This window comes from Pipra filicauda, unplaced genomic scaffold (assembly GCF_003945595.2).
Source record: "Pipra filicauda isolate LSUMZ 115617 unplaced genomic scaffold, ASM394559v2 scaffold2_size9829703_pilon, whole genome shotgun sequence".
In the NCBI taxonomy this organism is placed as follows: Eukaryota; Metazoa; Chordata; class Aves; order Passeriformes; family Pipridae; genus Pipra; species Pipra filicauda.
In genome coordinates, this window is record NW_024104421.1 from 9,274,296 (window position 1) to 9,301,435 (window position 27,140).

The following is a 27,140-nucleotide window of genomic DNA, read 5'->3' on the forward strand; positions in this document are numbered from 1 at the left end:
GGAGAAGCTGCAGGCCTATGATGACTAAAGAAGCAGCAGGGGAGGTAGCTAGGAAGACCTTGGAGCTGAGAAGTCTGGAGTAGCAGAAGGGTTTTTATCTATGAATGGTAGAGAGAAAGATAAGAAACTGCAGGTCTGGGACAAGTCCTTGTGTGCCATCTCCAAATGAAAAATTTGTTGAGTGTGAACCAAGGCTAACCCCCCAGTGACTTGACTAACATCCAGAAATATGGTGGTGGTTTTTTTAACAGGAATAGAAATACTGTTGTGAGGTGAAATCCAAGCTGAACTCCAAACACAGTCTGAGCCATTCTTGTTTCAAGAACCAGAACTGAACCTGGACCACTATTTCAAAATCTTATTGAACTGGATCTGTATTTGAGTCACAGATGACTGAAAGATTTACTGCGTAGCCTTGTAGTCTTGTAAACACACTGCTGCTAACAAGCTGGAGGCTTTGTATTGAGCTAACCACACAGGCCTCAGGATTGGGGATATTAGGCTTGCTTGAAGTTTTGTTTATCTGTAATAACAATTGCCTAATGACCATGGAGCTATTACCTAATTTGTTTTAGTTTTGCTTAATTCAGAATAATTGTGAGCTATAATGCCTACTGTTAATAATTTTTATATAGGCAGAAATAACAAATAGTTATACTGTATATAGTGAACTAAGTCTGACCCTCAAGTAATGATGCAACATAAAGGAGAATCAGCATGGGCTGATAACAGAGGCACTAAAGGCTCAAGCATGATGCTGCTGGTCCCTGGGCTATCAACAACTCCCACTTGTCGATTATTCACAGTAAAGCAAACTTAGGAGTGGAGAAAAAGCAGTTTAGAGGAAACCAAGGGGATAAAGACAAAAATATTTAGCATAAATAGTAAATTCAGAAGTAACACAGATTTGGAGGCCAGTGTAGGAAAAGCAAGAGATAAAGCATGTTAGAAAACATAAAAATGGTCCTCAGGGTTGAAGAAGAAGAAAAGAAGCACTGATACTGCCCATCTCCTCACAAAAGAGAGGGGAAACTCCATTCATTAACATCACAGTCCTGCTCTGAAGACCTCAAGGTGCTTGTTACTTGACAACCACAAGATTGAAACTGTTGACTTAAGACACAACACAAAGTTTAAGGGTGAGCATAACCTCAGAGGTAAAGGAGTAGATGCTAGGAGATTTCTTCTTTTACAAGAACTGTTAACTCTAGTAATGTTAAAAGAGCCTGTTTTGCATTAATTATCCAGTTTTGACCCTAAGTATTAGTATCATTGCAATTGGACTGGTATTTTTTTTTTGTTGCATTTTGGTTAGATGAGACTCTTATTACACTAAACACAAATTCTTGGCTTCATGTATAAGGTATGTTCCCATTACCGCTCATATTTGCCCAAGATTCCGAAGATACCAACTGATAAGCCTCTTTAAGCTTTGCACCATCTTTTTCTAATGCCTCTTGAAACATTATTGTCAACCCAAGATCCATTATGGCAATGGGATGCACTGTATTTGCAGTGGACAAGAAATGGGGTCTTCTCTGGATTGACTGTCTTACCTTAGCTTTTCTTTTGCATCTTTAAAACTTTCAGCAACATAGTAGGTAGGCTGGAACTCAGTAACAGGGTACTTCTGCACAGAAGTCTTCTCCAGGACTAGGGGCTGAATCTCAGGTTCACTTGATAAACAATACTATGAACAAAAAGATAAGAAATTTATTTCTGTTTAAAAGTGTTTAAATGTGCTGTGAAAGAAATATAGACCCACTGAACGCCATCCCACCTCAGACAGGAAAGAGTTGCTTCTGTGGTATACAATGATAATGCCACCCACTAGGAAAGAAACAGGTATGAGTTCTTGTGTTTGCATACACCTACACGCTTATCAGAGCTCTTCAATGAAGTATGACGTTTCATGCTATTTCTATGCACAAAGTATGAAGCAAAAATAAAGATCTGAAGATATTTAGAAGAGAAATTTTAGCGATTATAAACATATTCGGAATGTTTTCTAGAACACACCTGAAGCTCCCCAAATGAAGACAGCAGCCCTGCACCATATGCCTTCAGTGAATCACCTTCCTTACACAGTCCAAACTCCACCGTAAACCAATAAACCTAGCAAGAAAATTAGACAGAAATTATGATTCCTTGATCAAAACCAGTATGTCTAAATGAATACATTTGTAGTTTGAATTTCTATTTAAAATGTTGTCATGTGTCAAATTCAAATGTATAAATGCAACAAATGTCCCCTCAGACTGAAATTCTTCTCTAGCACAGAGCTAGACTCCATGTGCCTGAGAAGCAGTTCAGTTCCCTGACAAACACAGTTGTGTTTTACTGTGTTCGTCTTTGTCAGCAGAGGCAATGAAATTAGAGCAATAAAGCTTTACTTTGGCTGGTCAACCCAGTAAAAGTTTCAGCCTTAGTTAATAAAAGTTTGTGTCCTGCTTCACACAGAAGACATCTAACTGCAGCAACAAGAGGATGAGCAGGTTGTTAGTGCAATAGTGAAGGAAGATGGTGTGTGGTCTAGTCTGACTCCTTGGTCTGTCATTTTGAAGGGATACCTGCCCTGGCTCAAAAGAACTACCTCATCTATCAGAAGCATCAAAGCTGTGCAATGCTTTGCCCAGGTGGGTTTGCACTGGTGACACTAATCTCACAGGAATACCCTCGCTTTTATTTGAACTTTGCAACTCTGGGTCTCAGTAGTCTCAGAGTAGCATTCAGGTGAGTGACATTGACTGCAGAGGACATTATCTGCCTGGCAGAGTGGAAGGGAAGAGATGCTTGCAGTTAGAACAGCTACTGAAGCTGCCTCCTGAAATTTCCTGTGGGGATGTAGTAACATACCATCTTTTCTTGCCCAATATGTTTGTGCTGGAGGAAATCTTGTCTGGGCTTCTGTGTTTAATCACAACTGTCACTTTGAATAAGGGGTGCCAAAGCTATTTTCCTTTAATGCAACTGTTTCAGGGTGGGGTTTTCCAATCATGGTCTTCACTCTGTTCTCATTCAACTCTATGGGAGTTCTATCAGTGACTTCAGTGGCAGCAGAATTAAGACAACACAGGGCGCTTTGGAAAATTGAGCCCTCATTTATTAAATTACCGTAGCAAGTTTCTCGATGAAATCATCTGGAGCTCCCAGAGATGCCAGTCCAATTTCCTGTAACAATAAACCATTATTCTTCAAGCTGTTTATTGCAAACATTCTTCCTGTCCCATATTATGTAATTGCTCACATTTTAAATGTTACCATTGCTTACTACCACACACAAATGTTTACAGGACATGTTCCTATCATGCAAGATCAATTTTAAACCAGAAATCTCTCCAAAAACGAACAAAGGGTCTTGTCCAAATGTCATTTACAAGGCATGATCCTTTGTGCCTGGTACAAAGCCCATTGAGGTCAAATAACATTTTATTCTTGCTTTGACAGGCTTTTGATCAAATCTAAAATGCACATCTGAGAGAATGATAGGGACAAAAGGAGGTAAATCAATCACACCCACACACCTTATATATTCCTCTCTGTTTTGATGGGCCCTGATTAAAGGACTTTTCCTGGAGCCTTGAATGAGCTATTTTGTCTGAATGACAGGGCATGATTTGAAAGAGCTTATTCATACCTTGGGAAATAATGGAGACTTTTCCAGGAGGCATGTAATAGTCAGATTCAGAAGGCAAACACACAAGACTATATATGACCAGGTTCCTTTCTCTATTTTATCTAGTGAGGACTGCATAGCGCAAAATCAGAGGGCCTCCCACACACACTCCAAAGACATTGGAGCAACTGTCACCATGTCAAATCCTAGTAAGCCAAGATATAAGATGACTTGTCTTGAAGGAAACCCCAATTCTGGAAAAGGGAAGAACCTGTAGGCAATACTGAGAACTTACTAACTAGACCAAAGCAACTTCCTCTTCTCAGATGTTACATGAAGTCCATTTTCTCTTCCTTCCTGCCTTCCTGCCTGCCTTCCTGCCTTCCTTTCTGCCTTCCTTCCTCATTCCTGCCTTCCTTCCACCTTTCTGCCTTCCTGCATTCCTTCCTGTCTTCCTTCCTGCTTACCTTCCTTCCTTCCTGCCTCCCTCCCTCCCTCCCCCCTCCTTCCCCCTTCCCTCCCCCTTCCCTCCTCCCTCCCTCCCATCCTTCCTTTCTCTATACTCCATCCTTCTTTCTTTCTTTCTTTCTGTTTTTCTCTTTCTTTCTTTCTTTCTTTCTCTTTCTTTCTTTCTCTTTCTTTCTTTCTTTCTCTTTTTCTCTTTCTTTCTTTCTTTCTTTTTCTTTCTTTCTTTCTTTCTCTTTTTCTCTTTCTTTCTTTCTTTCTTTTTCTTTCTTTCTTTCTTTCTCTTTTTCTTTCTTTCTTTCTTTCTTTCTTTCTTTCTCTCTTTCTTTCTTTCTTTCTTTCCTTACCTGGGAAAACTGAGCAAAACTGGGGTCAGCGAAAAGAGGCACATGTCCTAGCAGCTCGTGACAAATATCACTGCAGGAAAAGATGACATCTGAATTACTGTGATACAGGAAAAGTCCAGCAATGCTGGATGAACACCCTAGAGTCAGCACATAGGCAAGAGCGTAGTGCATTTGCTCCTGCAAGAAAATATCGCTCCCAGGAAAACATTTTGCTCTAAGATTATTCTCATGATGGAAGTACTCGCAAACTCCAGGATTTTCAGTGCTTTTATCATCATACATCACTCAGCAGAAGGATGATACACTATTTGTTTTTCCTTATGGAAGAAAACCATCCATTTAACTGCCCACCCAGCTCAAGAAAGCCCAGAACGATATCACCCCACCAAAGAGAACATAGATGTTTCAGTCTCAAGGACAAAAAACATTTTTAGATGGAGCTCAGGCAACTGAGACAACTCACCATAATGTCAACATGTACCTCAAGAGCTCAACTCCAGTCCCTGTTCAGGCCCATAGCCTCCCACTGAGAGGTGAAAGCTACATATGATGAAATAGGTAGGATTATTTCATCACTAGTTGAAGTTGGCAGCTGGACAGGCAAATCTCTCACCTAAGGACTGTTAGATTTTTCAAATACAGAGAAGTGATTTGGTGAGATGGAAAAGGGAGAGGCATAAGATGCTCTCAAGAAGGCCAGGACTGTGGAAAACATTTCAGCCTGGCTTTGTGCAGGATGAGAATAGGGTGAGCAAAAGCAGGAAGTAAAATCAGAAGAATGAAACTAGAATAAAGGAAGGCAGAAGAGGTTGTGGGAAGTAAGGAGAAAAGAAACAGTAAGTGAGGTGAGGAAGAATTGCAACAATATGAAGCAGAATGAGAAAACTGTTTTGAAAATGGCAAATGGAAAAGGACAATGGACAGGGACAGAGAGAAACATTCCAACGTAAAACTGAAAAAGTGATGGGTTCAGTGGTCTGGGCTTCCCCTGTCTTGCTGCCAGAACCTTGCTTGCAACATGTTGAGTCATTCCTGCACTAGATTTCACACCACTATTTGGGTGTTAATAGCTAAGCTGTGTTAGTACACTGTTCTCTTGCATCCCAGCCACCAGAGAAGCATGCCTTCAGTAGCAAAACCATCTCATTTGCCCCAGAAGAACTTGCAGAAGAGGATGAAAATTGTTAAAAAGACTAGAAATGTTCTGAAAAAGTTTTCAGAAAAGAGTAGTCACTTGGCTGCTCTCCATTAGCTCTGTTCCCAGGAGTGCTCCCGATTCCCACATGGTTATTATCGGTTGGACTGACCCTGCTGTTAGTCTGCTGCAACTTTACACACTTTTTGTGCCAAAGTACTTACGGCTCTGGTGTGTACATGGGTTTGGATGCATGGCGAATATACTGCGTAGAGTGGAATACTCGAAATGCCAGCCCAGCCAAGAAATCCCGAGAGGACAGTAAACCTGCAACAGGACGCAGGCGAAATCCAGTGCAGCCTGAAGGGAAAAAACATGGAATCTTAAAAACAGCTAATGTGTTCAATTTATCCATATCCAGACTTCTTGCAGTGGAAGTTTGTTAATTGTTTTGGGGTTGGTTTGGTTTTTTTTTTTTTTTCTCTCTCTATGTTAAACAGAGTTTAATTGTGAAAGAGCAGGGAATTTGTTACTCATATATCCCACCAGCACAGCATCTGAACATCTGTCCAACTGTACCCCTGGAAGCATTAGAGAGGGATCTGGGACACAGGTCAAGTCATACCATAGGGAGCCTATGGTAAAGCAGGGACTGTTTTTACATCTCTGGAAGCATCACCCCCACTGATAGCTGAGGCCTTTAATTTCATCTGGTTCTTTTAGGTGCTTCAAACTTACTCTGCAAGAAGTTTGAAACATCTTCAAGCTGGGGAATATTGTCCTCTTGGTAGCCACAGTACTTCTCCAGCAGTGGAAACACATGGTTGTGTTCATAACAAGCATGAGTTGGATAGAGACTCTTCAGCTCCCTGAAGACAGTGCCCCACGTTTTCTTTTCTTCTTCCGTATAGATGACACGAGGAATAGGTTGGCCACTAGAAAGAAAATGGTACCCTCCGTAGCAGCGACACAGAAGATGTCATATGCCACCAGCACCACACTCTTTCTCCTTTTACACTCACTATTTTCAAAACAGTTTTCTTATTCTGCTTCATATTGCAGGTTTACTTGGGCTGACCAGGAGCTCCTGGTGCAGGAGGGAAGATGCCTTTGGTCTGACATGTAGATGCAAAAGGAGCCTCACTTGTCCCTAGGCACTGGCTGGAAAGGGCTATACTGACCTTGGCTGAGATATTGGCCATTAGACAGCTCCCTGTATTATTGTGTTAAAAATAAATCAGTGCTTATTTGTTTTATCAAGATGTTCTTCTCTTTTGCATTTCTAGATATGAAGTAGCTGCTTTATTTCTTGCTCTAATGTGCATTATATTAATTGTTTTTGTAACAACATGGAAACCATCAGCTTAATAAAACTCTGTTGGAGTGGCAGAGAAATTCTGATCTGTACTTTATGCTGTAACAGATGCAGAGTCCAGCCAATTTGACTTTTTATAATTGTAATGAGCAATTTTGAGTCAAATCCCTCCCTCAGGCCTCCATGTGCTTAGCTCATGCTGAAGCTAACAGGAATCATACAATCACAAGTAATGCAGTCTGGCCTCCTGTGAATAGCCAATTCCTCAGCAATAATGTTAGGGCCATAGGTGAATCCAGTAGCTTTGAAAAATCAAAGGGTTTTAAGTAACTTAATAGGGTTAACATCACTGCTGGAATAATGCTGGAGTTTTCCAAGCCCCAGAGACCCATTGTTAAACTCTTGATGACACCCTACAATCTCCTACTCCCTCATTTTTTTTTCTTGAGCCTCAGGGCAGCTCCTCTGGAGTACCATCATTTTCTGACTCTCTGTATCAGCCCTCCTTGATCTGTGGAGCTTTAAACATCCTGTTGAATTATGAGGATTTCTGGGGGATTGTTGTTCCTATAGCACTTCCAAGTAATCCTCAAACACCTTCAAGGGTTATTTCAATTTCAATTAAAAAATTTTAGGATCGGTGGGGCTGGAGGCAAAGGAAGGCAGAAAGAAGAGGCAAGCTAAAAGCAAAGGAAAGAGAAGCCAGGAAGATTAGGCATTCAACAAAAACAATGGGTAAATCTATCAGGAGAGGAGGCAGAGAGCAAAGGAAAAGTAGAGGCAAACATAATAAAGAAAGAGGATAAAATAGGTGCAAAAAAGGGATACAGAAAAGAATGGGATTGAAGACAGGAAGAAGAGTACAAGACAAGCAACCGCTGACCCATCTCACCTTTGCAACCGGGTAGCACCTTCGCAAGCTAAGCACATTTGCCTTTTCATATACTTCCCATGAAGCCTAAAAACTTTGGTTGTGCCTCTCCTCCTGCCTGCTTCTCTGTATCTCTGTCCCCCTATGCTGGAGACAACCTCTGATCTCTCCTCCCCACTGCAGAGCCTGAAAGGTATGTTGTGGTGTAGCACCCAAGACAAAGACATCACAGATCCATCTGTGCCTTCCTGAATTAACACACAAAGTCACAAAAACCACATACCTTCTTTCCATGAGCCCCAGAAGCCCAGACATGGGCTTTGACACCCTATTTACTGAAAGACCTAATTGGAAAGTCTGAGAACTTCACATAAAAGGTTCATTTGGGACTTAAGTCTAGGTCTATACAGGTTCTGTTTCCAAAGTAACTGAAGATCTGGATAACAGACTAAATATTAATAAGTTACATCTTGGAACATACTGGTTTAGTTCAAATCTTGGAGGGAGGGGTGGTTAACTTTTTTGCTTTATTTCAGTGTACAATTTGGTGAAAGCCTACAAACTGGAGAATAGAATTTGCTGTCTACTGTGCAAGAAAGGTACATCTTTTGTGAGATATCTATCAGCACACATTAGAACCATTTATATCTGGACACAATGTCTTATTCAAATTTCCTAGCTGGGAACTGAGGTCCTGACTTTTTTTACCTGATATCTTGTACTTTCCGTGAATCACTTCAGTTTTGTCTCTCATTTTGTGATTGGATTTTTAGCTCTTTTGCTTTGGGGCTATCTTTTCATCCTGTGCAAAGTGGAGCCCTAAATGTAAAATATAAGTTATTTTTTCTTTGCAACCACAATTTTTACCAGTCCCAGCAAGAATCAGGCCTAGTAATACTAATTTATATGTGCGAGTGGCTCTGGGAATAGAACTTTTTCTCCTCCAGATCTGATCACTGAAAGCAATCAGCCAAGCCTGTTTTAACTGAATTTAACCTGTCCATTCATTTTTCTTGGGAAATGAGAGCCCAAATTGCTGACTGCAGCTGGATCAGACATGATAAAAGTAGGGTATCAGACACTGGATTAGCATCAGAACCATAAGTTATTCATTATTTTAATAGTGTATGCAGCTCCTGCTTTAATGTTAATGATAGGCACTCCTCTCCCAGCCCTGGTTTAATGGGGAGAATACCAGAAGCATCTTTATTCAATGCTCAGGTCTTTGTAGTAGCAACAGAGTCTGCTGCTCAATTAGACAACAAAGCCAGGGAAGAGGGGTGTTGAGGGAAAGAAGGGAGGTGATGTTATCTTCTGAACATGTGCCTGGAACAATTTACTTTTGTTTTGTCATGATTTGGGGATAAATGCATGAACAGTAAGATTTAAACACATGGCAGAGAAAAGCCAACACCAGGAGGATTCTTACGGAAAAACAGGGATTGCCAGCAGGGTGAGCACCCTAGGAGAGGGCAAGAGATGTGGGTTTGCTTTTTGCCCATGCACTGGGTACTCACTGTCTGTAGTTGTAGGCGATATCTGCAAACTCCTTCCTCCGGGCCCGGTACACGGGATCTTTGAACCCCTGAAGAGAAACAGGGACGGTCAATCCATGTGTAAGTGCAAATGGTGAACAGCCTTCCTCCCACTGAGCACCCTCAGGCATGGCTGGTGTAGTCTGAGAAGTGCAGGAAGCGCAGTGGGAAAGCTGCCTCTGTTCTGCCAGGCTCTGCTCACAAAGGGCACCGCTCCTTCCCAGTCTGCAGAGCCACCAGAGCAGCCATTCAGTCACAGCCTCACAGCACCTCTCGCCCCACAGGTCCTTTCATTTTCCCATTTCTGCCTGCTACAAAATAGGGAAACATGCTCCTTTACAGCAACAACAAGGCGCTCCTAGCAAGAGCAATACACAGAATTAACAGCACTCGGATAACCATGCCCCTCTGGTTTCTCTTGAAGCTTGTTGCTGTTCCTGGCACAGCTGGGCTGTTCCAGAGGAGCAGAATCAAAACACACTAGAAACACATTCATCAACTCAATCAGATTTTTAGGCAGATTTTCAGCATGAACCACACTTAAAAGTGTTCATTTTCAAACTGCTAGAGGAACAGTAAGCACTTAGCAGGCCAAAAAGCCCTATTTGTACTTCAAATTCAATCATTCGAAGGGAATTGATGACTACAAAGAATGTCTAATAGACCTTGTGGTTGGGAGCTTGACCTTTGCAACTAATTACCAATAAAACCAAGGATAAGAAATAAAACCTCTAAATCTTCATCTAGGATAACCATTCTCCTCCCCCAGTGTGCCTGCTTTTTAGACTAAAAGTTCCTCAGTGCTAGGAATGCCTTCAGCACTTGGAGTATGGAAACATCCTCCCACACTAGGATGCACTTCCACAGGGCAAATGGGAAGAGCTCACTGGGCACCGTGGTCGTTCATAAATGCGTCTCTTAGTGGGGAACAGCACAACTGGACCGAGAGGCCATGAAACACAACCAAGTACAGAAGACGGCTGAAGCAGAGTGTAAATCTCAGAGTGTGAATCAAAAAGAGGCAGCCAATGGCCAAGATTAACCTTTCATAGAGATCACTGTGATTAAATACCATATATCACTTTAACTACTAAAAACACAGGCTTCTTTAATTTCTCTCCTGCACTCTGTGGACTGTCACACCTATTTACCCCAGCAGCTGGCTTTCTTTTTTAAGGCACAAGTGCTCACCAACGAATTCTAGGAACTGGAGGAAAGATGCTTCATTCCTTTTAATATATTTTTCTTTTTTCAAATACAGTCTTGGTCTATTCCCACATGACACACAAGGGGGCCATTGGCTCAGTGTACCTCCTTTCATTCTGCCTTCCATATGACCACACTGAACATCATGAATCATTGTACATGGTACATAACACATCTTGAATTAAGCAATAGGTAGTGAATGACTAATCACTCCATCTCAATAAAACTAATAGCAGCAATTTTTGTTGCGCTGCATGTAATTTATTTATAATCACCCTGTCTCAATTAAACTAATAGCAGCAATTTCTGGTGCACTGCATGGAAGTCAGTGTGTTTTGACAATGAAAACAAGTTGTTGTTTGCTTGGAGAGGGAATAGAGGCAGAAAATATTCTTGTATCTGAAAAAATTGAAAAACCACAAAACAAATTTTTTTATCAGCTAAGTCAATGAACAAAACTTTCCGATGCTACCATTTAAACCACAAACTTTTTGAACCAAGAACCTTTTCTTTTGTTGTGTCTCACTAAAGAAGTACCACAGCAGATTTAACAACCGCATAACAAGACACTAAGCTAAATCACGTGTATGTAATCAAGGATGAAAAACCAGTCTTCCCATCTCTGGGCTATGATACGTTGCTTCTTAAATTTTTCTTGTTTGTGATACACGAAACGAGTCTGAAGTGACCACACCAGACTCATCTGGGAAAACTAGATGTACCCTTCCGGTGGCCCTGTGCTCTGATGACCACTGATGACTTTTAGGGTCTCCTGGTATTTGCTCAATTAAAGCAACCTTCTGTTTGATTTACTTCATAATCAGGGATTAGGCTGATTCTAACCCTAGAAATGTGGTACCACCCTTGTCCTGTACCATGTGAGACTTAGTCTACTAGATCTGTACTAAAGCAGAGCAAATGTAAATGAGAGAAATATCTGTCCCAATAACTAGGAAAAAAAATTAAAAAAATAAAGCTCTTACAGGATGATCAGCATCCAGTTCTGCTCCGTAGCTTAGGATCTGATTGGCAAACCTGTCCAGCTCCTGGATGCTTCTTGGGAACCATGGCACTGAAAAACAAAAATGAAATAGAGACTGGTATGCTTCTTTGTAATTTGGTTTGGGACCATCTTCTGATCTTTCCATTTATTCACCATAAACATAAAGAAATATATGTAAGGGGCTAAATTCTTTGGGCAGCAATCCTTTTTCCTTTAGTAGAAAGCAAGAACAAACTGTGCAAGTTGTCTTGAACTTGTGGTTGTTTTGCACTGTTGGAAGAATACAGAACATCAAGAGTATCTAACCCTTGGTGCAGAGCTGGCTTGTAATGTTTATGATTTTCTGTTTATTACTTCTGGTCTCTTGGCTTACCAAAATGCAGGAATTTTTCACAATAGCTAGAATTTTTCCCCCTTTCAAAGGAACAACAAGAAACCCCACAACAGGGGTACAGAATTATTTGACGCTCTAAAAATCTCTTTCTAAGACCCACATGGTGACCTCTCTTGAACAAGGATTCTGAAATAAAATGATAAATGGCACTGTAATACTCCAAATCAACACTGTATTACTACAGTCATTATACAATAATGCATTCACTTGATTAACATCGTTGGTCTGTCTTCTACTGCCTTGTAACTCATACACTATACATGCTGCCTGTGGCACAGCCAGCACGTGAAAAGGGACCACATTGACTACACAGCATGTAATGTCCATGGGACCCTCCCCTTAAATAAGAACATAAGGTGAAGGACAAAGAAGAATCACAGGGATTTCCAGATGTGGCGTGTTGAGACAGAGAAAAGAGGAAGTCAAGTGTTTTCATGGCAATTGCAACACCGAAAGGCTCTTTGCACCTCTTAGGTACATAAAGCAGTTATCCCAGGTCCAACCTCCTTCCCAGAGCCAGGAGTGCATTTACCCAGTGGTCTAGGCAGACTCCTGACACATATCCCCTTAAGAGAAAGAAGCCCATCGCATGTGCAGTGGCTCTACCAGGCTGCAGCCCTCTCTTCCTTCTCCTCCAAGATGATCCAGTTGCATATCAAGCCAGGCCACCACTGGGCCTGGCCACCCCATCCCTCTGCAACGCTGAGCCAGGAGAGCTCAGTGGAGGGAGCACAGTAACTGTGGGCCCTTGCCCAGTCATTGCTTTGGGAAGTGCATCAGTAGTATCACTACTAGGTAGTGCTGGCGACTGGGCATATCTTGGGAGCTGCCAGCTCTGCTGTGTTCAGCTTGCTTGGGTCTCCCTTCTGTTACCTCATTCTTACATTTTTGGCCCTCTGATCCGAGCTGCCTGCATCTTTGCCCTTTCCTTCTGTCCAAGTCAGAGTCAGTTGTCAAGCCTGAATTTAATAGACTGTGGCGAACTTCTCACAAATACAATTAGTAGTCCTTTGAGCCCAAATACACATCTGTCTCCAGGAAACTCTGCAGCACTTAGGTCTATCATTTCTTTACGTGTGACATGAAAAATTACTACCCTTTTTTTTTAAACTTGATTATTTCAAGTGTTGTTAATTAGATCCTGCATATAAGCATTATTAATTGTCATTCACCTTTTCCAGGCCCCTAGGAATTTATATCTCTCTGTCAGATCCTCCATCTACTCTCCATTTTCCTGGTTTTTCCTATGTATTTTAGGCCCAGAAACCGTGGGCTATCTCATGCACTCTCATCACTTCCCTCTGCACCATTTCCAGTTCAATTTTTTATGTGGAAAGGGCACAAGACCTCCATCTGAGGATGTACACCATGCTCAGGCCATGGAATCATGTCCCACATGCTCCCCACACTGAGTACAAGTCAGCAACACATATTTAAAGTCTAACATGACCCAAAGATCCTCTGATCCAAGACGAGGGGCAGATTCTATAAATAAAATTTTTGCAATTAATTTAGTGACTTTCTTGCACAAATAGGCCTTGCTTGCTCAGCCAGAGCTTGGAAAACAGCTCATTCCCTTCTGTGGCTCTTTGCTTAGCTGGGAGCACTGTCACTCAGGATACCTCCCCATCTTGTTTGGTATGTTGTGCCAAGTGAACCTGATCCCCAGCCAGCTGCTGCTGAATCAGTTCCCTGCAGTGACTTGCTGATGGGGCTCATCCAAGATCTGATGGACCACCTATGGGATAAGAGGATCTCTCTGTCTCCAGGACTACTCAGTCATGATTTCTGCTGAGCCCAAAAGTGTGGAGGGCACTTGTGGCACTGGGTTTCTACAAGTCACCTGCGCAGGGGCGCCGGAGCAGCAACAGCATTTACAGGTCACACTTTGGCTCAGCCCCATGCAGAGTGCCCACTGCCCCTGACCTACTGTCCCAGGGCCAGCCCGGCTCCGTGAGCACTCCCACTTGGGAGCCTTCATATTTGTTTCAGGCAGGCCACGAAAAACAGGCAGCTGGTGGCTGCTGGCCAGGAAGATCCTGAGCTGCCTGAGCTCCCCGGGCTGCGGAGACCCGTCACGGTGCTCAGCGGTGCTCCAGCTCTGCTTTCCCTTCTCCCGCTCAGCAGAAGTGGGATTTGGTCCACTCTCTCCAAGATGCACCCTTCTGCTTTACCCTAAAAACCAGACCTGAACAAGTCACTAGATGGCAGCAGCAGACTCAGGAAGATCTTCCCCACATACGTTTCTTTGCTGCTGGATGCACGGCTAGTTCTCTTAGTTGCTCAAGAAATACTCTCTCGCCTTGTCGTTAGAAACTTTCCTGCACCTCCAACCCCTTGAGTTAAACTAGTCAGACGGGGGAGTAGAAAAAAGTGTGTTTGATCCCTAGAGAGGGGTCAATCCCTAGAGAGGGGTCCCTACTTACACCATGTGTAGGGTGAGCACAGGTAGCCATCCTGAGCCTGGTTTTTATGTAGGTTTATCTCCTGGCTCTATCCCTGAGCTTTGTGTGACGGTGGAGGACTCGCTCCACTGTGCTTCAGACTCCCCACTATCAGCTTGGGCTGAGGTACACTGGTAAATGTTTTTAGATTAGGCACTGGGAAAAAAGCTGCCTGGCACTCCCACAGCAAAGGATTTGTCAGTGTTAGAGCGAATAACCACTCTTCTCAGGGACACACCACGAACTGAAGGGTCCAGGCTGTGTAGACAAATTGGGGGGGGCTGAAATCTGCGGTGGATTTTGGCAGTGATGTCTGCAGGATTTTGCTGGCCTGAATCAGAAAGGTCTCAGGGGCAGGGTTTGAATCATTAAAACTTCAAATGAAAAAATGAATGTAAAATAGTGGCTCACCTTCATTAAATACACTTTTTTCTCAAGATTGCCAAAGTACTTTGTGTGGAGCTTACAATAAACTACAAAAAACTGACTCCAGGCTGATGTGGTATCAGTTCCGGGTATGGAGATGGGTGACTTGTTTTTCACCTACACAGGAGCAACACCTTATCTTCCTGTCATGCAGCTCCTGCAGGGCAGAAATCTATTGATCCTGTCTACCCAAACACCAGCAGTAGCTAAAAGAAAACAGCTTTGAGCTTGCAGACCTGGCTGAAAGTGGCAGATTGTGAAAGGGAAATCCCAAGGATGTTTAGTGCTACGTGCACCAGCATAACTGATGTTATGTTAGGTCCTGGAAAGCCCTGAGCCTTCTCAGCTCTTATGGAAATCAAAGATTCTGAGCACAGACTCTGGGCAAACACAGCATAAAGTCCATACAGCCCTTGCATCAGGGACCAGGGTGCAAAAGGGCTACTGGGTCTTCTGCCTAGCTGTGGAGTGCCAGGAGACTGTCCCCAGCCCTCCCAGAAACTATTTAAAAGATCAAATCAAATTACCCCCTGGCTGATTCTATCCCATATTTTGTTTGCAACATCCTCCTCCAGCCCATTTGCCAGACTCACTGTCTGTCTGCACAGCGATTAATGAATTGCCAGGGCAAGCTGTTGCAACACTGGGTCTCTGTGAAGGTCTGAGGAGCAAACATGGGCTGATCAGTAATAAATATTGATTTGTCTGTAAGTGAAACAGCAGCATTTATGGGGCCATGCTGGACACCCAAGTGGTGACCAAATTACTGTGGGGTCAAATGCTTAGCAGAATGCTAATAAGCCATTTATATGAGAGGCAGCAAAGCAGGGGCAGAGAGGACTTCTGCAGAACTCCTCCATTTGGACCATTGTGAGGAGGGTCAAAGACAGGTCTATGCAATTTATAGCAGTTCAAGGCCCAGGTTTAGCCCATTTTTAAACAGTATCAAATGCTTTAGCCAGCCTCGGGGTTTAGCAAACAAGGCCCCTACAGAACTTCAGCTCCCAGCTTGTCTTAGAAATGCAATAAATTGTCTGCATTTCCTTAATGCTGCAACAGAATAATATTTAATTATTTTTATTCATGGGCTCCAAGTGGACTGCAGATAGCCAGCTTGTTTCCAAAAAGAGCCATGAAGAGATGCACTGTGTTTGCGCAACAAATCTTTCCATCTGTAGAAAGGGCTTTTGGCCCAGGAACTGCCAACCCTTCTCGTCTGAAGCTCTAAAGCTACATTTGGATTTAGAGCATTTTGCTGGCCTGCTCTCAGCTAAAATTACACTGTTGATCCAAATCTGGTATTTGTGACTATTTGAATATGTTGATTATATTTTGCATTTAGTTGAAAGAAAAATAAACCTAAAAGCAGTTAAAGTGACCAAAAAAAAAATAGAAAAAAAAAGAAAAAGGAAAAAGCCATTCATTTATCTCTTGCCCAATAAAGCACACAAACGTGTTTAACACTGAACTACACAGAAGGGGCAGAATACAGAAATTTCCTCTGAGTGTCCACAAAGCAGTGCCCCAAGAATGGTACTGTGTGCTTCCTACAGGAAACAGCAAAATAGGGTTTTTCTTTCTCAAATCATGAGCATGAGAAAAATGAATACTTAGCAGGGAAAGAATGAGAACGTTTTTAGGCAGCAGTAGAAGAACCAGTCCCATGGGATCCCAGACTGCCTCCAGAAGAAAATATTCCCAGCCTTTACCTGCCCACTGAGAGGAGTGTGGCAATATCCCCATAAACCATATTTCTGAGATTTTGCTCCCTGGGAGCATACTGTTCCCGTTCTGTGTTTTGGGAATATGATTTCACATAAGCATATCCATGGACTACGACCAGATTTGCCAGGAGGACACTTTTAAAAGGCAAGCTGGCCTAAAAGGCACCACAAGGCCTGTTATTTGTTAATGTCATCACTGATAAAGGACAGCATCTTACCACACTTCCTACAGCTTGGGCTGTTCCGATCTCAGTCTGCCCTCGTAGCCGCCTCAGCCCAGAATTTGCCACCCACAGTTCATCCCCTAAGCAGGGCTTGTTTGACCTTTCAAAATATGGTTCTTTGGGGATTTCAGTTTGACTGGACCCTTACTACTCATGAGAGGAGTTGAAACTGAAAAAAAAGGGAAAGGGCAAAAAGAAATATCAGTCTTCTTCTGTCTCCTCAGCAATAAATTGCTCCCACTTTATATTATTTCTGAATTACTGAAATTAACAAACAAACACAAGTTATCCTCTCAGACAGAAGGGGATAAAGTCCCTTTCTGAAGCACTGACAGGATAATCTAGCTCAAAAAACCCTTTGATCAACACAGTAATATGCAGCGAAATCCTAATCCTACAGCTGACCACAGGAGTTTTGATTTCTGTGAGGTCAGAATTTCCACACACAAGACTTTCTTGGATGATACTTAGAGCTGTATCTCCATCCGACTCTGGCCTATGCTTATACACAACTTCATTATTTAATAAGGTTTATTATTTACTTCTTCATAATAACTAGAAAAATAAAAGTAATGTCAAGCCCTGCTAGGTCCTGTAGCTTCCTTCTGGAAATTAAAAAGCTCCCAAAAGTGAACCTCTTTGATTTGACGTGATCATAAATCACCTAATCAACCTTTTGTCCCTTCATCTCATGAATGGAGAGAATTGACTCCAAAGAGTATCTGACTTCTTCTTTTTCATCTTCAAATGTAATGTCATGGCTAAGACACAAAGGAAGTGGTAAAAGGATTACCAGCACTGATCTCAAGAAGGTATTAAAGTCCTTTCATGTTGTTCCTAGGAAGGAAGAGGAAGATCCAGACCTAAAGTATTTAAAGTCTGAAATCCTATTAAAATCACATCTGTTATCTGAAGAGGCATTTAAGTGTGTCTCGGACTAGCTGCTGGGCAGCCACCACCTTACCAGGCAGCCTCAACTCTAGCAAATCTCTGAGAATTAGGAGCATGAACAACTCACAAAATTTTCCTTATTTCTCTCCAAGAGCAGAATTGCAACTGACCACCCTGGGATTTCTTACAGTAATAGAGAGTTAGTCCTGCTCACACTAAAGTGGGTGGCAGAGTCTTCCTAGTTTCCCAGGAGACCTAGTCAGAAGCACGGCAAAAGATGAAGCATGGCAGTTTACACTGACAGAAAATCTCCAGATGAAAAAGCTTACAGCACAGGCAAAATAGGCAGAGACAGGGAAATGTAGCCACAAAGATCCAAGAGGATCTCCTTTACTATGGGAAAAATAAGTAATTTCAGTATGTGACACAAATATTCCTTGTCAGTGTATCCTTACCAGTGTCCTTCTTCTTTGTTCGTGAAAGCTCATGGACTGTTGCTCCAATATCACTTCTCAAGGACTTGATGATCTTATCCAGTGCTGGGATATTCTTTCCTTCCAAGTTAATGAAGAACTCATACTCATCTTTGTTGAGACGGGAAGGTCGGGACTCAATATGGGTCAAGTTTATACCTTTTTCCTATGAGAAAAAGAAATTTTATTGCCACATGATTTGGGAGGAGGAATATGACATAAAGGCTAGATAAACACGTGTCAGTCAACAAACCATACTATACAATCCAAATAATTCAAAAGTAGACACTTACCTCTTGGGGCTACTGAACTGAAGATTTTCACAACAGAGAGAGAGACAAAAAGGAAGAATGAAATGTGGGATTCACCCTCATAAAGGTTAGAAGAAGGTGGAAGCAGGATACAAGTTGTAAACAGGCTTTGTATTGTAAATGGTGACTCCAGTACCTCAAGTACATAATGAGAGCCTGTCTGTGTCGACAAGGACATTTCCCAAGGATCAACACAGGAAGTAAGCATTCCACCTGTAGAGTACCCTCTCGTGAGAAACTAAATGCTGTATTTAGGAGCATCTTGAAAGAAGACTGGAAAAGCAAGCAGCTGTGCACCCTGTGAGATAAGCTTCTGCCAAACCACTGCACAGTCACCTGCAAAGCCACCTGCACAATTTCCAGGGCTGTGAGCAGCTGTTGGGCAGGGATCCAACAGGAAACATGGATCTGCACCAAAAAAAAAGGCAGCCGACGTTTGTGCAAATAAAAACATAGGTGTTTTAAGTCACAGAATCACAGAGTTGCTGAGGTTGGATGGGACCTCTGGAGATCAGCTAGTCCTACAGATTGCTCAGGGAGGTTCTGCTAGAGCAGATTGCTCAGGGCTGTGTCCAGTCAAGGTTTGAGACTCCTCAGTATCTCTGGTACTGCTCCAGGATCTAATCACAGAAAATATTTTCTTTAGCTTGGAAATTGGAATTCTGTCTGACCATCAGCAGTGTCCTCTAGCTCTGAAGAAAGAGTTCATTGGCAAGTATAGTCTTGATGACTATAGACAATGGGAACCTAAACTCAGACATGCCACCATGCTGCTGTGTGAGCAATAAGTAGCTAAAAATCCTATTTTTCCAGTCACTTAAGCAAAAGTTTGGGACAATCTACCTCAGTTTAGCTGAACTCAAATGTTTTCCTGAGCACTGTAATTTGAATATGAAAATATTGCACTTTCTTTTTTTTTTTTTGAGAAAAACCTTTTAAACAGGTTTCAGTGGGCATTCACTTTGCCAACCAACCATCCTGTCAGTCTCACACTGAAGCTGAAGACACGGAATGACAGGGTCAGGCCTGGGCTTCTGTCCCCCAAGAGGAATATACATATCCCTGGAGGAAATCTGGGCCTGAAGATCACAGAATCATAAAATCATTACCACAGAAGAGTCAGAAGAAGTGACACATGGTGCTCAGCAGCCCTGGAGAAGCTTTTGTTTTGCTTCTTTCAAGCTAAGGAACACCCCAAACTACATGGGGTGAAGCGATGGCCCTGGTGGTGTCAATGTCAACCCCCTGCTGCAGAGAGGTCAGGATTTCATCTGTGAAGTAACACTGTGAGGATCTACTTGTGACCTACAAGGAAGAAAGAGGGAACCTTTTTTATCTCTATGTCCCTCTTTTTGAGCCTCTCAAATCCTTTAAGGTTTTCTTCGCTCCTCTCAGTGCTTGCACAGCGCAGGAGGGCATCTGGCCATCAGCAGCAAATGCCTCATTTATTCCACCACAAAAGGCAGTTTATTCCTTGGTAGGAAACATGCATGTAATTCCTCTGTTTCCTGAGCATTGCACGCTACAGATGAACTTAAATTGTTTGGCTAGATACCAATACAATAAGTTGAAAAGGTCAAAAGCGCATTCACCAACCGCTGCCCCAGAGAGATGACGGGGGTGAATCCCTCCTCAAGGGGCCGCCTGGGAGGGAAAATGGCCACCACTGTCCTTGGCCCCGAGGACAATTTGTTTTAGGCCTCCAAAGCCCCATTTCACAAACAGACTGCACATTGTACCCTCTGCTTGGTGAGGCGCTGGGAGTTTCTGACAGAGAGCAGGCGCAGGGGGCTGCCGGCCCCTCCGCCATGGCCGTGCTGTGTGGAGCACTGTGTCGGCATGGTCTGGCACCTGGAGCTTGGGGCATTTAGCTGCTCTGCACAGACACTCAGAGAGGTGGAGAGTGGTTGCAAAACCTCTGCCTGCCAAAGGCTCGTCACAGGCACACTGAGGTGTTGCTTTACTTTCACTTTGCACTGACGTGTAGGGGTGTTGTATTCTGTCTCTGTGTAGATTCACAGTGAAATGGGGTCCTAAGCTCTGACTAGGCTTTCTACATCTGGCAGAGCTGTGATAACATGGACCTCTCTTCAGTGAGTGTTATTCCCTGCTTCCCTCCTCCACCCACAATTGTTCATCCCTGCCTCAACATCCCTCCCCCAGAGACAGCAGAGCTGTTCGAGAGATCATAGAATCACAGACCCATAGAATAGTTTGGGTTGGAAGGGACATTTAAAGGCCATCTAGTCCAACCCCTCTGCAATGAGCAAGGACATCTTCAGCTACATCAGATTGCTCAGAGCCCTATTCAAGCTAGCCTTGAATCTTTCCAGGGATGAGGCATCCACCACCTCTCTGGGCAAACCATGCTGGCGTCTCACCCTCCTCATGGTAAAAAGTGTCTTCCTTATGTCTAGTCTGAATCTGAATCTACCCTCTTTTAGTTTAAAACTTTATTCCATATCCCATCGCCAAAGGCCTTGCTAAACGGTCTGTCCCCATCTTTCTTATAGGCCCCCTTTAAGTACTGAAAGGCCACAATAAATTCACCCCAGCACCTTCTGTTCTCCAGACTGAAGACACCTGTATCCCTTTTTTGTTTTTGACCAGATGACTTTTCCTCTGTACCAGCTCTCTAACCTGGCTCAGTGAGCAGTTGCACAGGCAGCAATGACCACAAAATTAAGGGAATGATGCAGAGATTGGGAGTGAAGAGATAAGCTGCAGGGCAGGCACAAGGTATGCTTGCGGCAGCAGAACCACTAATGTCTCTCAAACTATGACCGCAACCTAAGACAGTGGGAAAAAGGGGGGAAAAGGAAGACAGGTAGGAAGTAGCTCAGGGAGAGAGTGACTTCCTTTCTTACACCTGAGATAAGCAGGATGTCTTCATGCAGAGTGTCAAGCTGCTTTGCTATTTATTTGAGAGATATCTACCACTCAACAATGTGCAGAGCCAACCTGTTACCTCTTTTTGCCAAGGCTTCAGGACCTCACAACAGAAGAAGCTGAAGGGAGAACCCTTCTGGTGACTGTTTTCAGAGCAAGAATTTGGCAGCGTACGTCCAACTCCCTGAACTGGCACTCCTGGAGAAATGTGTTCTCATATGCTGTGCCTTGCTACTAAGCCCTTGATTTCAAAATATTTACAGTGACTGTTACTAGAGTTGTTTTACAACTCTCAGTTTCATTCTAGTCCAACTACTCCATCTAGTGTTTAATCTTCATAATTTCACATTGCTCAGAACTTTTTTGTATCCTTGATATTGGCAAATCTTGCAATTGCATCAGGTTTCTCGCAGTAGTTGATGTTTTATTTAAAGCTCCAGCTTCTGGAGATAAATGGCTAACTGAGAAAGTCAGCTAACAAAAGTTCTTCCAGTTTTCTGAGCTATTTTTTCCTGCTGGAACCTAATTCCTAACCTAACTGGTTTTGGAAGATCTGGGATGTCATATGTTTGAGGCTGGATTCACATCTGAACTAGTAACACTGGTCTCTTCTGCCTTTCCTATTTTAGAGCTGGTAGGAATCACATGAGCCTATGGATTGAGATTATAGAAAGAAGTCTCAAGACACGTTCTCAGAGCTCAAAAATCAAGTTAGAACTTAGTTCTAAGCAAGTTAGAAGGGGACAGTGATACAGAAATCAAATTACAACATGGACAATGGTGGATGCAGGGGGGAGATTGCCCATGCCTGCCTTACCTCACAGTGCTGCATCTCAGCCTTGGTTCCCTCTCAGAGGCTGTGAAGCAGCTCCAGCCCCTTCCCCGGGTTATTCCAGTAATGCCATCCTAACTGAGCATCTTCTACACTGCAGCTGCCCCACACCAGTAGGATAAAACCAGCCTGGTGTTACACTACATAGGCAGTCTTGCAGAGGTCACTTCATGAGAGAATTTAGTCACACCCTCAGAAAGTTTAATGACCAGGTATTGGAAAAGGAAAATTGTGTTTTCATAGCTACTTGGGAAAGCTTTCAGTAGGAATGGATTCTCTTTGGGAAAGTTATGGGCTACTAATTTCCATGCCATTTATATGTCCTTCTGTTTATCCATTACTAAATGCTCCTGTACATGGTTGTAAAACTAAATACAGCTGTTAAGTCCAGCTGTAGCTTGTTTTCATGACTGTTGCCATTAATTAAGTCTGGTTTCATCAGGAAACCCCATGTTGTTACCAGATGAAGAACTGTTGACAACACTGTGGTGCCACTAATCAACATTCAGTGAGAATTTGGGTGAAATTTCCCAAAACAAAGACTTGCTGGTACTTTCTGGTACCAAGAAAAAGGTGACATTCTTTTAACCCTTGCCATGGGGTAGTTCAGGGTTTTCTGGAGGAGGACACTTTCAGAAGCACAAGTAGAAGCTCAGTGCCTAATTTTCACAGGAGATCAGGGAACTTAGGAAAATACAGTGATGCCTTCAGCTGTGGATTCCCAAAGTGAAGCCAAAGGCAACCATCTGGTTCAGCTTTACTGCCCAAGGGGCTACTTCTCAGATGAAGACAGCACTTCTCCATATTCTTCACATCTGCTAGGGTCTTCCTTCCAAGCTTGTGGAGGCAGTGACCCAGAGCAGGTCCCTGCCAGCAAACAGCTCCAGAAGGCATCTGGCCCTGGAGCAGCCCCTGGTGTCCATCACTTAGCACTTCTGTTCCAACCCTGAAGTTTGGCATGAGGCTTTCAGCACAATCTACCTACAAAACACATAGAGCAGGACAAACCAAAAACATGTGGCACTGCACATGCACCTACTAAGAGGGCACTCCTCTCTTTAAACTCACATTGGTTTGCTAGATTAAGAAGTCCTGCTCTCCTGCCCCTAGGAAGAGGAGAGATAAGACTGAGGACCAGCCTTTGGAGCAGTGTAATAAAATGATCGTAGCTGTGCATATGTACAACATAATGAAAAAACAGGTCTCGTGGTAGGGGCATGCCTGGCCTGTTCACCTATCATTGTAGACACTTGCAACACACCCTCTGGCCAAAGTGACTGCTCTCTTCCCCTGATTTGGAAACAACCCAAACCACTGCAGAGGCAATACCTTCCCAAGAGACAAAGAGATAACAGTCACGTTGGACTTTCTGTTTAGTGAAGTTCCTAAACAGAAAAAGAGCAGAGTCATCTCTGCTGGCTCTTGAAGTGCAGTCTCATTTAGTACAGCCTGTTATTCCCATCCTGTCCTCCCATGGAGCACTCTTACTCCCGTGAAACAGTAACTTACTCTGGGAGCAGGAGTACTTCCTGCAAATCAATGGGGCTGCTTTTGAGCTACAGCCCTAACCACGGATGGCTGGACCTTCTACTGGAGTCCTGCTCTGTACTTGTGAAGGTCCCATCAGTGAAGAAAAGATAGAAGGCTCCTCTCTGAGAATGAGTTGAGCAAACTTGTAGTCCAATGTTTGCCACTTAATACAGCTGATGATCTCCCGCTACTTTTTCTATCAGAAAAAGAACGTAAGAGAAGATTAATGTATTCACAAATTCATGTGGAAAATCTGCAAATAAGACTGAAAGCAATCCTTTTTACATATGGAAATGTCTATTTCTGATATTTTTAATGATGAATTTAACAATGGAAAGGCCAATATTTTAGGAAGAACAACTTTTTTTTCTTCACTTTTTTTTCTTTCGGAATGGAAAAAGGGATCTTGATTTCAATAGGCTTTTATCACTACAGAGAAAAAAGCATTTCTACCAAGGGTTAACCCAAAATGATCAGGTTTGCTTTTTCAGTTTCAACAAGAAACATGGAAGATTTCTGTCTTTTCTTGACCTTCACTTTTACTCCGTAAGTTTTTGATGTGAATCAAAAAAGAAACATAAATTCACAACGGCCATTCTGTCCTCCTTATTTTAAGCATGATATATTATGTATGTGTGATGTTCTGTTTCAGGCTAAGGTATTTATTCAAGGCTTCCTAGCTATCATCTTCTGTAACAGCATGACACAAATAAGAAGCACATGGCTGCACCAAACAGGTGTATAGCAGGTCCTATTAAAATATGTTGTTGTAAACACCCTGCTGGTGGGTTAATGCTGTCTCGACAGCCACGCTCAAGGCTGTAATGAGGACTCAGGTGTTGCCCCAGCAGAGCCCATAAGGAAGCTGCATGCATGCTGGAACAGATAAATGTTATGGACAAATAGGCTTTTCAAGTGCAAAATAATTGGGTTTGTTAAGCAAAAAGTGAATGTTTGCCACATCCCAGTATAGAAACAGAGCATCTAGCATGGAAGCAAAGTGGATTCAGTTTTCAAAATCTGCTTATTGCAGGGCACGATTAAGCTGATATTATGTTACAGCACGTCAGAGTGAGAGTCTGGTCCTGCAGACACGTCTTTCCACGGGAAAGGTGAAGAGACTGCAGAGACTGTACTGTCAGCAGTGCCACAGAGCAGTCCGGGAGGAACAGATTCATGCAGTCAGGCAAGGATTTGCAAACCAGAGAGTGGGCAAGAACTAGGGGTCAGAAAAAGCTTAGGTGCCTGCTGAGGTCTTGTGTTTGGAGGGGTCTTCCCGAGTGCTGGTTTTTGTTAGAGTGTGAGACTGGAAAAGGACTCCTCACCAGCTCAAAATGGTTGTTAAACTCTTCCATAGACATAGTCTGTGTTTGCTTTTAGAGACAGAAATGCTTTCAGCATATAGTCTTTCTTTAAATATGTGACTGTCCTTCTTCTATGCAGACTGTTTGCCCTTTTTGGACATTGTGCATTGACCTAACTCTGAAATGCATAAAAGAGAATATGAATTGAGAACAAACATGAGAAAAAAGTAGAAACAATCAAGTACATTTTGGACATTCAGACAACAGACATAAGGAGCTGAGTATACAGAGGAGATTCCTCAGGAAAAAAAGCCTTCAATCTACATAGGAAAAACAACAGTTGTTACTGTAGCTATACTTGTGTGCAACTGGGACTCGAACAGAAAACTAGAGTTCGGGTCTTTGAGCAAAAAATCATATTTGAGAGTGAGCTCTGTCAACTGCATGAGAAAACCTGAGGGACATTTCAGTAGGACAAACATTACTGTTTCCACAAAACATATTGATATTCTCTTAAACTTGGTGTCTCAGTTAAAGGACACAATTCTGTACCATGAGCACTCTGTAGCCATTGGCCTTGCCCTATCTGAATGAGGCTCCCCTACCTTCAGTTCCTCCTTGCCTCCACAATGGGGACTTATCCAGTTCAGCTGGGCTGTGTTTGGACACTACATCCTTCCCTGAGTGATGTGACTCTTGGATAAATCCAGTTTACATCTGGACTGGGAAATGGTCATGATGCTTGATAAGCCAGCAGTCCTGGACCTCATGATATCTAGGGGCAGACTGAGGCTAGAACACACCACAGCTCCTTTGGGCTCTTGCTGCCTGTGTAGAACAAGCTGTGACAGGGGCTAAAATCTGGCCAAGTTTCACCCCAACACAGAAGTAGAACATGGGCAGGATGTGAACCTGGGAGTGAAAAGCTGCTTCTGCATCTCAAGAAGGGATTCAAGAGTGACTGGACAGTCCACCAAAAATAATAGAATTCTTTTCTCCAGCTCTTAAATCAAGGAGAAGATGAACCTCCCTAGGTCCACATAGACACCACCTTTTCAGAAAGGCAGTCCATGTGCTGATGGCACCTCAAGATCTCTCCTTTCTTTAGGTATCCCCTCAATTCCCTGTATCTCAGTCTGGATCTTTCTTCCATGCTTCCTTCTGCATGAGAGAGGGTTTATTTTCAAGTCTTTCATATTTACAGCTCACTCAACCCACCTTCTCCCCCCTTCATGTCCCAGGGTAGTTTTATAAATTGGTTCAAGAAGAGGCAAAATCCTCAAAGCCAGTGCTGGAGGCACTGTCTCAATCACTCTCAGATTTGAGCTGGGAGAAGGAAAGAGTGTAGCTGTGCTCTCTGCCTGCCTTCCCATGAATGAGTGCCCAGAGAGACCTCAGCAGTCTGGGCAGATCCCAGTCCCAGCAAGGAACAGATGGTCTCTGACCACACATGGTCATCGGCACCAGCATCTGCACAAGGTGTGGACACCCTCCATGGGAGTCAACAGTTGCAGAGCCACATCTGCTCCAGGGAACAGCCTGATCATGTTTTGTGGCTTTTTTGTTTTCCTTGTTTCCTACTTCATGTGGTTGCATGAAGCAATGACAGACAGCAGCCATCCTCACATCTTCTCCTTGTGATGTCCCTCTGGGACAAACCCACTGCATTTCCTCAGGCCAGCAAATAAGCTGGTGACAGAAACCTGGGGACAAGGCTAGATATCTCCCTGCTCAGAGGAGCCCACCAACAGAGAGTCTGAACTCCCATAGCATCTCACAATTGATGTTATTAAGCAGTGAAGGAGTACAAGACAAAAAAATTCTCTCAAGCTCTTCCTTCTTGTTCCCACTCTTCATCTGCATGTTACAACTTTCCCTGTCTCTGCTGTGGATGTCACTGAGCACAAAGTCTGAGGCACCGTAGTTATGGCCCAGGTGGAAAAGGGTGGAGGTTACCCTGTGCATGTGTATGTCTTACACCACTGTGCAGAGGGTGAGGTTCTTCGAACTGAGTTAGAACAGCCCAAGGGCCGCTCTGGTTTACACAACAGGAATTCACTAACAATAGCCCTGAGGAGCTGAAGTGGCAGGTCAGGCTCTTGCACCATTAAATCCCTTTGTTCCAGCCTCGCATCCACTTCTCCACTACATTGTCAACAGCATGTAAAACTGATATGAGCACATATGTACAGGTCTCTTGTCAAC

The 27,140-nt window shown here is 43.2% G+C and overlaps 1 protein-coding gene across 1 annotated transcript in view; it reads right to left on the reverse strand.

The window, feature by feature from the left end:
• Positions 1–27,140, reverse strand: part of PAH (phenylalanine hydroxylase) — a 38,142-nt gene that overhangs the window by 5,459 nt on the left and 5,543 nt on the right. Inside the window, exons 3-11 of the mRNA XM_027715165.2 lie at positions 18,052–18,235; positions 11,474–11,562; positions 9,267–9,334; positions 6,302–6,498; positions 5,788–5,923; positions 4,429–4,498; positions 3,115–3,171; positions 2,020–2,115; positions 1,557–1,690 (exon numbers count right to left, since the gene is read on the reverse strand). Coding sequence (XP_027570966.1) covers positions 1,557–1,690; positions 2,020–2,115; positions 3,115–3,171; positions 4,429–4,498; positions 5,788–5,923; positions 6,302–6,498; positions 9,267–9,334; positions 11,474–11,562; positions 18,052–18,235 — 1,031 coding nt within the window. The remainder of the gene's footprint in view (positions 1–1,556; positions 1,691–2,019; positions 2,116–3,114; positions 3,172–4,428; positions 4,499–5,787; positions 5,924–6,301; positions 6,499–9,266; positions 9,335–11,473; positions 11,563–18,051; positions 18,236–27,140) is intronic.